The following is a 13,243-nucleotide window of genomic DNA, read 5'->3' on the forward strand; positions in this document are numbered from 1 at the left end:
AACCATCTATAATCAATTCCAAAAAGACAAAATAAAAAAAAAACTTAAAAATTGTCCCTTAGTTATTATATCATGGAACTTCACTTGCAAAACAAAGCTGATTCAAAAAGAGAAAAGAAAGTCATTTCAATCTGTCAACATTGTTTACTACTTTCATTTCATAAAATATAATAGTATATAAAAATTAACAAAATTGATAAAATACGAAAAACTACAAGAAAGTACAGACCATAAAAAATGTATTTTTTAATAAAACTGGCTATTGTATTATCAACCTATCTAAAATAGCAATGCTAATTAAATCAGCTACCCATTTATAATGTTTAGATGATACTGAAACCATTAACACACTTTCAACTTTTGTATTAAGGGAGAAATTAAAAAACAAACAAATAAACAAAAAACCCCCGGAGCTTGGTTCTGTGAGGGCTCAATGCCCGGGTGTAGGGGAATGCCAGGACCAAGGAGCAGGAGTGGGTGGGTTGGTGAGTAAGGGAGGCAAGGAGGGGATAGGGGGTTTTTGGATGGGAACCCAGGAAAGGGGATAACATTTGAAATGTAAATAAAGAAAATATCTAATAAAAAAAGAAAAAAGGAGTATGTCAGATCTTCTGGCTTCACAATAGAAGCTGTGTAAAGCAAAGTCTTGCAGCCAATATAAATGAAGCTGTCCAGATGCTTGACAGCGAGATGCAGCTGAAGCTGAGGAATGATGGGAAGGTTTATTTGTGAGAACAAATATAAAAACTCTCTTCTAAGGGATCATTTAGATAACAAGCATGAAACAATTTCAATTTACTTACAGCTTTCTGCTCCACATATCTCAGTTGACCTCTTTCCCTTGGTTGATAAAAACATACACAAATTCCTGTCCGGCCAGCTCTACCTGTGCGTCCAGAGCGATGGATATAGGATTCAACATCCTATTAAAACAAAAAGAAACTTCATTTTACAAACTTGACAAGCAAATCAAGCCATAATTGTAATCAGTACTAAGGAGGCTGAAGCAAGAGGATTAATCCAAAACTATGGCCATCTAAGGCTGAGACCTTGTCTCAAAAACACCAAAAAAGCCAGGTGATGGTAGTGCCTTTAATCCCAGCACTCAGAAGGCAGAGGCATGCAGATCTCTTGAGTTCAAGGCCAGTCTAGTCTACAGAATGAGTTCCAGGACAGGCAGGGCTACACAGAGAAATCCTATCTCAAAAACAAAACAATCAAAGTCACAAAAGAAAAAACAAAAAAACAAAAAAACCCAAACAACAACAACAACAACAACAAAAAATTAGGTCTGGTAGTACAGGTCTTTAATTCCAGTACTTGGGTGGCTGTTGAAAAAGACTTTTGGGGCTGCCTGGTCTAAGACCATTTCTCAAAAAAAGCAAACATAAATTCAATCCTTCTATACTTTAACAACATAACAAGTAATTTATATGCTAAAATTCTATTAAATAAATAAAAGATATTATCCAAGACAAGAACAAGGACAACAACAGCCATGCCAAAAAGGGAAGAAGGAAATCTCACAGAGCCCTAAACAAGAAACTACAGACAATGAAGGAATGCTAAGAGCAAGAGAAATCGTCTTTCTCAGGGAAGAGGCCTCCAGTTTGGTTATATAGCACCAAGGTCAATCCTAAAATCATACACATGAGAGTAGCATAAGGACTGAGCAGTTATATTTATGTATTTAGAAGTGTGTGTGTGTATACAAAAAGAAGAGGTTATGAATTTGGGAAAGCAAGCAGAGTATCTAGAAAAGGTTAGAGGAAGGGAAAAGAAGCAAAAAATTACATAATTTCATTTTAATTTAAAAGACTACTTATTTATATACACTAGAGTTCAGTATATGAAACTTTGAGCTCTGCATGTTGTCACCACATTCTTTGGCTTGGGATTCGGTATGTATCGATACACAGCCTGGACTATACAGTGTCCTTCAGCCTGTGCCTCTAGAGTGCTAGAGTTGTATGTGCCACCATGCAAACAATGCAGCTACTTATTGACAAGGGAAGGCCATCTGAGCCCATGTAATACCATGCTAACAAGACATATTACGATCAACAACACATGAAAGATGGAGGTTCCACATCTTAAGCAATACTCTGTAAATAAGGCAACACTTATAAAACTTGTTCTAAAACCACATCCCATGTCCTACCTGTGGAGGAGAACTCTGAATCACTAGGTCAACCTCAGGAATGTCCAAGCCACGAGCAGCCACATTGGTTGCTACCAAAACTTTAAAACTACCTTCTCTGAAGCCTTTCAAGGTAATTTCTCTTTGTGACTGTGCAATGTCTCCATGCAAACACTGAGCATTCTATTAGAAAAAAAGAAAAAAATTAAGTGTATGGATCATACCTGAAACTGAGTATCCCAACACCATTCAGTCTGAACTCTTGTGGGTTCTTTTCCAATTTTATCTTTAATTACAATGTATTTTTTAAAAGATTTATTTATTTATTTTATGTTTATGAATACTCTATAGTTGTCTTGAGACAGACAAGAAGAGGGCATCAGATCCCACGACAGATGGCTGTGAGTCACCATGTGGTTGCTGGGAATTGAACTCAGGACCTCTGGAAGAGCAGTCAGTGCTCTTAACTGCTGAGTCATCTCTCCAGCCCAGAATGATGTTTTTTAAAACCTTTTTCAAAAAGATGTATTTACTTTTATTTTATGTGCATTGGTATTGTGCTTGCATGCATTACTACATGAGAGTATCAGATCTAGATAAGGGGACAGTTGTGAGCTGCCATGTGGGTGTTGGGATTTGAATCAGGGTCCTCTGGAAGAGCAGTCAGTGCCCTTAACTGTTGAACCATCTCTCCAGCTACAAAGTATGAGGTCTTTAAAACAAACAAAACAAAAACAAAACAAAACAGGGCTGGAGAAATGTTCAGTAGGGAAAGACATTTGCCACCAAGACTGCCAACCTGAGTTAAATCCCTGGGACCCATGTGGTAGAAGGGAAAACCAGAATCTTGTAAACTGTCCTCTATCTCCCACACTCACACTGTGGCATGTGTCCAGGTGCATGTACACTAAATACATAAGTAAATGTAAAAAAATTCAAAACCCAAAACACCCCAGAAAATATACTGCATAATATATGTCTTATTTAATATCAGCCTCCTAAAAAATAACTGCTAATCATTAGAAGGATAGTCTATAACTTCTATTGTATGTCCACAGTGCCAGGGTTTGAATCCTTTGTCGTCCTAGTCAAATACTGCCTAGAGATTAACAAAAGGCTCTATCACTGAGCTACACGCTAGACTGAAAATTGTCTAGTACCTTGTTTTTGTAGACAGCCTTAAAATGTTGCTGCCTGAACTAGTCTCAAACTCATTATCCTGCTGCTTTAGCTTCTTAAATGCAGAGATTCTAAGTACCACATGCCCAGGTTTTCTGTTTGTTTAGGTCTATTAAAAATTTTAACAAGGCGTGGTGGTGCATGCCTTCAGTTCTAGTACTTAGAAAGCAGAAGCATATTTGAGGCCAACGTGGTCTAAAGAGTGAGTTCCAGGACAACCAGAGCTACACACAGAAACCCTGTCTTATAAAACCACACACAAAAAGTAAGTTTTAATAGTTTTAAAGATTTTATGTGTATCGGTGCTTTACCTGCATTAATGCCTGTGCATCACATTTTGCACCCTCAAAAGTCAGAAGGGTATCAAACTGGAGTTACAGATGGTTGTCAGCCACCCTGTGGGCACTGGGATTCAAACTCAGGTTCTCTCGAAGACCAGCAGCCATTGTTCTTAACTGTTATGCCATTTCTCCAGCCCCAGTAGGTTTTTTTGAGTATGAGCCCAGGCTGGTATTCAATTTGCTACATTCCTACTTCTACCTTCTCAAAACTGGGATTATAGGTTTGCTGTCATAAGTGGTTGGGACATCTTTGTTCTTTTAAAAATAAATATAGGAGGCCAAGGTTCTGGTAAACGCTTTTAATCCCAACATGCTGAGGCCAAGGCAGGCAGATCTCTATGGATGGCAAAAGCTCACTAGTCTGCTAATCTAGTCAACAAGGGATGCTGTCAAACAAGGAGGAAAGCACTGACATCCACAGTTGTCCTATAACTCATCCTGGTACAGATACCGAATATTTATTTACTCATTCATTCATTCATTCATTGTCTCTCAGACACAACACACACACACACACACACACACACACACACACACACACACACACACACACACACAGAGACAGATAGGAGAGATGCCTCAGTAGTTAGAAGCACCTGCTCTTAATGCAGAAGACCCGAATCAGTGCCCAGGCCCTACACAGTGGCTCATAACTGAAACTCTGTGATATCTATGCTCACTTCTGGCTTCTGTTGTTACTGCATGCATGTGCTACACATACATGCCTATATGCAAAACACTCATACCCACAAAATAAACATGAATCTTTTAATAAAAACAAAATACAGCCAGGTGGTGGTAATGCATGCCTTTCCAAGAACTAAGGAGACAGAGGCAGGGGAATCTCTGAGTTTGAGCCCAGCCTGTTCTAGGGAGTGAGTTCCAGGACATCAAGGGCTACACAGAGAAACCGTATCTCCAGGAAAAAAAAAAAAGCAAATACATACATACCCTCTGTCACATAATTCATTAACTTGTATAGGCTACAAATTTGTGCCTATAAAAGTGGCATCCTACACATGTTGTTTTGTAATCTAATTTATAAATTTAATATAAGCTATTTTTGCTATCTGTAAGTAGAGTACCATTGAATTTTTTAAACTGCAAGCACTTTTTTCATATAGATGCAAAAACTTATTTTATCAGTATCTTACCGATAAACATCTGTGTTATACACACACTTTCACACAAACAATGTTACAATGTGAAACCTTTTACTTAAATTCTTTGGCCATTTATATGTATTTCAGGAGGATACTTACCTAGAAATTGAATTTCTGGGTTAAAAATAATGAGTATTTGAACGAGTAATCCATACTTGAAAGAGTATTAACAAGTATGGCTAAGCTCTTGGATTCAATATCCAGAACAAGAAGAATTTTAGATTCATGTTTAAATGTATGGGTGTTTTGCCTATATGTATGTCTGTGAACAGAATGTGTATAGTGTCTATGGAGGCCAGAAGGGGGAGGGGCCTTTAGATCCCCATTACTGGAGTTACAACAGTTCTTAGCTACCGTAAGTGAGGAGAATAGGGCCTGGGTCCTTTAGCCAGTACTCTTAACTGTAAAACCACATTTCCAGCCCCTTGCATTTTAATTACTATTGCTAAACTATTACAAAAAAATTATTGTACCCACTTAACCTTTTAATGTTCTGCATTTATTTCATCATACTCTAACCAACAATGCCAGTATATTTTAAATCATAATCCTTGTTAATCTAATAGGTCAATATTATGTCAAAAATCTGCTTTTGTATAACTTTTGACGTTTGTTTTAATGTTCATGGTTATTTGCACACATGTATGGGTACCACATGCATAAATGGTGTTCAAGAAGGCAACAGATTCCCTCAAACTAGAGTTATAGATGGGTGTGAACTGCTACATGAATAAGAATAGAAACCAGGAGCCGGGCAGTGGTGGCGCATGCCTTTAATCCCAGCACTTGGGAGGCAGAGCCAGGTGGATTTCTGAGTTCGAGGCCAGCCTGGTCTACAAAGTGAGTTCCAGGACAGCCAGGGCTATACAGAGAAACCCTGTCTCGAAAAACCAAAAACAAACAAACAAACAAAAAAAGACTAGAAACCAGGTCTTCTGAAAGAACAGTCAGTGTGCTCTTAACTACTAAGCCATCTCTCCAACTCTGTATTTTCTGCAATTTTTACTAGGCTAAACCTACTTATGCTATACTGACACCTGTGCCAGAAATACTTTTCCTAAGTTTGTGTACACACACACATACACACAGGTATTTTGCATGCAGGGATGGCACATGCAGTGCCCAGTGGCCAGAAAAGGGTGTCAGAGTCCCTGGAAATGGAGATATAGACAGCTGTTAAGAAATCGACTGACATAAAAGAAGAAACTTGACTAAGAAGTTTGGGCGAAAAATCTTATACATAAATGCTACCTGGGTTATAAACTACAAAATATATAGTTAAGAGATTTGAGATAGAATAGAATTAAAGAACATCGTCCTGAAAAACCAAAATACCGCCCCCCAAAAAACCCTGACTCAAAAAACAAACAAACAAAAGAACGTGGTCCTGGAACAACAGGAAACAACCAACTGAGTGTAAGGAGAACAGTATCATGGACAAATTTACATTGAGGAGGAAGACCCTGGAGCCAGTGTGGTAGTACAGAGCTTAAATCCAAACACTCCAGAGCCTAAGGCCAGCATGGTGTACATACGACTACCTTATTTATCTGTTTGTTTTTCCAAGAGTTTCTCTGTGTAGGCCTGGCTGTTCTGGAACTCACTCTGTAGACCAGGCTGGCATCAAACTCAGAGATCTGCCTATCTCTGCCTCCCAAATGTTCCACCATGCCTGGCTTACTCATTCACACATCTTTTTAAAAAAGTGCTTGTTTTATGTGTACATCTAAGTGCCTGCATGTACGTATGTACTCCAAGCGCATGCCGGATGCCTTTGGAAGCCAGGGGGTCAGATTACCTGATACTGGAGTTAGACAGTTGTGGCCCACTATGAGTGTTCGGAACAAAGCTCATGTCCTCTGCTGAATCAGCAAATGACCGTAACCACTAAAGTATCTCTCCAGCCCCAACAAAACAAAATCCTTATCTGACAGTGACTGGTTACAGAAAACTGAAGAGATGATGCTGATAACCAAGCAGCTTTGTAGGTGCTAAGAGTTCATGCTGGAGAGCAGAGGAAAATGGTATTTATGTTCTAGAATCAGAAAAGACAGACTTGGTCCTGACAAAGAGGCAAATGTGAAATATCCTCAATTTAAAATTGCTTTTTAAAAAACAAAACTGAAGCCGGGCCAGTGTTGGCGCATGCCTTTAATCCCAGCACTAGGGAGGCAGAGCCAGGTGGATTTCTGAGTTCGAGGCCAGCCTGGTCTACAGAGTGAGTTCCAGGACAGCCAGGGCTATACAGAGAAACCCTGTCTCGAAAAACCAAAAACCAACCAACCAAACAAACAAACAAACAAAAACCAACAAAACTGTCCATTCTTGTTCAGAAGATGAGACTCAGTAATTATTTCCATCTATACATATATTGGCTCTTGATCAGTAAATTACTAATATAGAAAAAAACTATATGCTTATGAAAAGTATGTTAAATATGGACAGGTTGGGATTTCTTATTTTTTGTTCCATCAAAAGCACTGGTTACATGAAACAAATTACTACTTCCTGTAGTTGTTTCTTATCTCATAAAAAAGTATCATATCTTGTATATGTCCTCCAAAATGTTAGGGAAATTTTCTAGTCATTACTAAGTCAGAAATTACTTTTAGTTGGTATATAGAATAACTACTTGGGAGTTTAATTTGTGAGTGTATAAAAAAAATATTTAGGCAACACCACTTCTGTGTGTTTGTTGATTGCTTGATTTTTTGTTTTCTCAATCATTTTTAATAGTTATTCACTTATTCTATGTATAAGGGAATGTACAGGCCATGGCATTCCTGTGGAGATCAGAATTCAATTCGATGGCCTTTAATTCAGAGATTTGGCAAGTTAACCACACTCACCTTATAATTCACTCTTATAATACAAGCTTAAATTTTACTGATTCTTACCAACTAAAATTGATTGTCAACTTTCATATTTTCTGGATCATATTTTAAATGTCTTGTAAAAGGGATGGCTCACTGCGTCAGCCTGAGAATTAAGTTCAAATCCCCAGAGCCAATGTGAAAAACCAGGTGCTCATCCTGTAACACAAGTGTTAGGGGAGTATGGTAAGGACAAGTGACAGGGATCACTGAGGGAATGCCACTAACTGGCTTAGCAGTTAAGACACCTGCCTCAAGTGACTGAGGCAGGAAATGATAGAGCAGGATACTTCATGTCCTCCTCCTCCGGCCTCTGTGGGTCTGTGCATACATGCTTATATGCACATACATACAAAAATAGCATCTTAATATTTTGCTAATGAAAACTTAACAGAATTCCCTCCTAACATCATAGTATAAACTTCAAAAACATAAAATTTTATTGTGATTACTTTAAAGATTTATTTTACTTTCAATTATGTGTATGTGCATGTCTGTGTTTGGCTTGTAAAAATGAGCAGTACAGGTGCCCAAAGAGGATTCCCCTGGAACTGGAGTTACTTATTTGGGTGTTGGGAGGGAGTTGAACTTGAGTCCTCTGGAAGAGTGGTTTATTCTTTTAAGGGTGGAGGGATCTCTTCAGTCCCATATTATGACATTAAATTTCTTGGGGCTGGCTCAGTGGTATACTTCTTGCCTAGCATGCAGAAAGCCCTGGTTTGATTGTTAGCAGAAGGGAAAAAACAAATAAACAAAAATACCTATTATGACTTAATATATGAGAAAAAGTTTGCTACAATGCCTCTCTGAATTATTCTATTTTGAAGAGACTATCAATTTTGGTCTATAAAGAGTAATGTGCATTTTTGTCTAGAGATACGTACGTCTCTATTATCTAGGAAAAGCATAAAGAAAGCTTACCTGCTTTATGTGTGGATTCATGGCCATTTCAGTAACATTCTTCTTAGTTTCACAGAAGATAATAGCTCTCCCTTCAGACCCACTGTAGACCTGAAGGACATCTCCAATAACTGCTGGTCTCTGAGACCAATGGCACTGGATAGCCAAATGCTTCAAAAGAAAAGGCAAAATATCTATTTTATCAAAAATTATCTTTTAAAGAAACTGAGGATACAAGCTTAGCTGGCATAGTGTGTGCCTGGCATAAATTTAGTTCTGGGTTAGATCCCTAACACTGCAAACCCGGAACCAGTGACACATAGCTGGCCAATAATCTCAAGGCTAGCCTAGTCTAAGAGTGAAACCCAGTCCTAAACAGACAGAAGGGTTAGGGATGTAAATGAATGATAGACCATTTCACTAACATGCGTAAGCTCTGGGGCCAATCCCTAGTGGCTGGAGAAAATGAAAATATGTATTACTTGAATTTATGTAAGAAAAAGTCAGACACAAAGTATCATATTGTATGTAACTGCAATTATATGAACTATCCATAACAGATATATCCACAGAGGAAGATTCGCTGTTGCCAGGGTAGACTAGGGAAGGACAGAATGGGGACCGATTCACTAAGTTCCAGAGCTGCCTTCTGGGATAAGGAAGACAGAAGTGTGGTTATGGATCCGAAATACAATACTAAATGATACTGAATTATACATACGACCAGGCCCTGGAGTTAATCTCATCACCAAAAACAAGAAATAAAATAAAGTAAAAGCCAAGATAGACATATATGTAATAAAATAACTATAGCATTAAGCCAGATGCAGTCCAACCTCCCTATCTGCTGTCTGGGCATTTAAGAGAGTGAGATTGTTGAGCTCATGCCAGGGTTCAACCTTAAAAGAAGATAAGGGGGGCGTAATTCAAGTGGGTGCAGAAAGATCAGTTCAAGGCCATCTTTAGCTACATATAAGTTCCAAGTCCCTGTTTCAAAACAAAAAAAATATAAAAATGTAAGTAAAGTATTAATAGGATCTACATGCTGGATACATCTACATGGAAGTATATTCACTATAAAATTCTTTCAACCTGTCTGAATGCTTACAAATTTCACACAATAAAAAGTAGGGAAAGGGGCTGGAGAGATGGCTCAGCGGTTAAGAACACTGACTGCTCTTCCAAAGGTACTGAGTTCAAGTCCCAGCAACCACATGGTAGCTCACAACCATCTGTAATGAAATCTGACTCCTTCTTCTGGAGTATCTCAAGACAGCTACAGTGTACTTACATGTAATAAATAAATATTTTTTAAAAAAAAGTAGGGTAAGGTTAAGCTGCATTCTTTTGTCATTCAGCTTATCTTTCATTGATTTTGTGTATACGTTTGCACATGAGCACAAACCTCAGTGTATATGGAGAGAACAAGAGAGACAACTTGTGGAAGTCAGTTCTCTTTCTACCGTGCAGGTGCCAGGAATCAAATCCAGGTCATCATTAGGTTGGCTGCAAGCACCGTTACCCACTGGATCAGCTCACTGGTCCTATCCCATGTAGATATCTATATCTATCTATATAAATTTTATTATTTGTAAGATTTACCTATTTTTATTTTATGCATGTGGATGTTTTGTCTGTCTGTATACAAAGTGCATACAGTACAAGAGAACTCTGAGTTATCTCTCCAGTCCTCTCTCCCTGTTTTTGTTGTCTTACTAAGTAGCCCAGAATGACCTGGAACTGGCTACTCAGATCTGTCTGCCTATGCCCCTCCCCACCCCATCCCCCACCTGCTTCCCATCACCAATAATCGAATTAAAAGCATACACCACCAAGCCAGGCTTAGTACAGATATATATATAGAGAATATATATTATATATATTCTTTAAAAAATATGATATGGCAATTATAGACTACCTACAAGCAAATTAAAAAGGACAAAGACTAAGATATGTTTGTACCACCTATAAACAAAATCTTGTTCTTCTTCTACCTCAAAAAAAAAAAAAAAAAAAAGAAAGAAAGAAAAAGAAAAGAAAAGAAAAGAAAAGAAAAAGAAAAGGAAAGAAAAAAGACAACCTAAATCAGACCAAACCCACAATTTAACCAACATGTGAAGTAACATGGCAGGGACACACTTAAGATTTTACTATAAATCACAATTTTTGTTGTTGTTGTTTTTGTACAAAAAAGTACAAAGTGGGAAGGGGAAGCAGACAGGAAAGCACACCAGCAGTTCAAAACCAACAAGTAGGGTAGGATGACAAGACATGGACTAGCCTGGCCTACACACTGAGACACTGACCTAAAAACAAACAGCTGGGGCCTAGGCAGCGGTGGCACACACCTTTACCTGGTCTACAGACCAAGTTCCAGGACAGCCAGGGCTACACAGAGAAACAGTCTTGAAAAAAACAAACCAATAACAAACAGCTGGATGTGGTGGTGCACACCTTCAAAACCAGCACTACTGAGGCAGACACAGACAACCAGATTCAAATCCAGACCAGACCTGTAGTTCCACCTACAGGTGAGATACTTTCCCAAAAACAAAGCAGGGCTGGGGAGATATCTCAGTAGTTAAAAAAGCATTTTGTTCTACCAGAAGACCCTTGGTTTAGTTCCCAGCACCCAAACAACCATCTATCTCCATGTCTAGAAGATTTAATGCCACAGATGCAGGCAAAACCTCATACAAATAAAAGGTCAATCTCAGTGTTGCAAGCATGCCTGTAATCTCAAAATGTGTGTGGGGGGGACGGGGACGGGGACGACTCAGGGTGCTTATCTAGTGTGCACGAAGCCCTCCCTGGGTTCAATACCCAGTGCCATAGACACCTAGGGTAGCAGCACTGGCCTATAATCCCAAAACTTGGGAGATAAAGACAGCAGGATCAGAAGTTAAAGGTCACGTTCTGCTAACAAATGAGTCTGAAGTCAGTCCTAGATACATGATAATGGAAAGATGGTTGGTGACAATTGACCCCTTGTCAACTTGACACACAAAAACATCACTAGTAAGCCTCAACCCTTACAATCTTATTCATCCCCAAGATCTAAATAACTTTAAAAGTCCCACAGTCTTTACATATTCTTAAAATTTCAATCTCTTTAAAATATCCATCTCTTTTAAAATCCAAAGTCTTTTTTACAATTAAAAGTCTCTTAACTGTGGGCTCCACTAAAACAGTTTCTTCCTTCAGGAGGGAAAACATCAGGGCACAGTCACAATCAAAAGCAAAAGTCAATCTCCAACCGTCCAATGTCTGGGATCCAACTCACGATCTTCTGGGCTCCTCCAAGGGCTTGGGTCACTTTGCCAGCCATGCCCTTTGTAGCACATGCGTCATCCTCTAGGCTCCAGATGCCTGTACTCCACTGCTGCTGCTGCTCTTGGTGGTCATCTCATGGTACTGGCATCTCCAAAACACTGCATGACCCCTTCAGTCCTGGGCCTTCAATTGCAACTGAGGCTGCACCTTCACCATGGCCTCTCACAGTGCCGAGCCTCAGCTGCTTTGCGTGACCCCTTCATGCCTTCAAAACCAGTACCACCTGGGTGACCCTTACATATTACCAAGTCCAGCCACAGCACAATGTACAACTTTGGCTTTATCTGGAACACAGCCACTGTGCTCTCAGAAAACACTTCCCAGAAGATGTCACCTCAATGATGCTGGTCTCTTCTTAATCACCGCTAATTTCTTAGCTCCAGCTAACCAGCATCAATAGTCCCAGTAATGCAAAGTTTTTGCTTTAGTAGTTCTGGTATCTTGTTAATCACAGCTGATTCTTCAGCCCCAGCTAACCAGAACTACAGAATCTTCACAATCAAAACAGGAATGGCCCTGAAAAGAGTCTTTAATTTTTCCCTCTGAAATTTCACAAGCCAGGCCTCCATCTTCTGCACTGTTCTCAACGTTATCTTCCAAGCTCCTACACAACATCCAACAGAGCTCTTAAAAACAGATGGATCATCAAGCCCAAAGTTCCAAAGTCCTTCCACAGTCCTCCCCAAAACATGGTCAGGTTGTCACAGGAATACCCCACTCTGCTGGTACCAATTTGTCTTAGTCAGGGTTTCTATTCCTGCACAAACATCATGACCAAGAAACAAGTTGGGGAGGAAAGGGTTTATTCGGCTTACACTTCCATACTTCTGTTCATCACCAAGGAAGTCAGGACTGGAACTCAAGCAGGTCAGGAAGCAGGAGCTGATGCAGAGGCCATGGAGGGATGTTCTTTACTGGCTTGCTTCCCCTGGCTTGCTCAGCCTGCTCTCTTATAGAACCCAAGACTACCAGCCCAGAGATGGTCCCACCCACAAGGGGCCTTTCCCCCTTGATCACTAATTGAGAAAATGCCTTACAGTTGGATCTCATGGAGGCATTTCCTCAACTGAAGCTTCTTTCTCTATGATAACTCCAGCTGTGTCAAGTTGACACAAAACTAGCCAGTACAGTTGGTAATACTTGAAATGCAGGAATGAAAAATACAAGGGGGACAAAAATGGTTAAAGCCTAGAAAATAGTGTTTATCTGTTAAGCCATTCAATCTCTGAATGTCTGCAAATGTCTTAAATTGTTCTTCACTGGTACATTTTACCTTCTTATTGTAAAACCACTAAAATTACAAACTACACAAAC

At 39.3% G+C, this 13,243-nt stretch overlaps 1 protein-coding gene across 9 annotated transcripts in view; it reads right to left on the bottom strand.

The window, feature by feature from the left end:
• Window positions 1–13,243, bottom strand: part of Ddx50 (DExD box helicase 50) — a 42,973-nt gene that overhangs the window by 9,568 nt on the left and 20,162 nt on the right. For 7 of the 9 annotated variants that reach the window (NM_053183.3, NM_001358819.1, NM_001358820.1 and 4 more), the window contains 3 exons: window positions 8,618–8,767; window positions 2,162–2,323; window positions 804–923 (listed from right to left, as the gene is read on the bottom strand). In NM_053183.3, the coding sequence (NP_444413.1) occupies window positions 804–923; window positions 2,162–2,323; window positions 8,618–8,767 (432 nt within the window). The remainder of the gene's footprint in view (window positions 1–803; window positions 924–2,161; window positions 2,324–8,617; window positions 8,768–13,243) is intronic. The other 2 variants (XM_006514345.4, XM_030245409.1) reach the window with 1 other exon arrangement.

Source organism: Mus musculus, chromosome 10, assembly GCF_000001635.26.
Source record: "Mus musculus strain C57BL/6J chromosome 10, GRCm38.p6 C57BL/6J".
NCBI classification, from domain to species: Eukaryota; Metazoa; Chordata; class Mammalia; order Rodentia; family Muridae; genus Mus; species Mus musculus.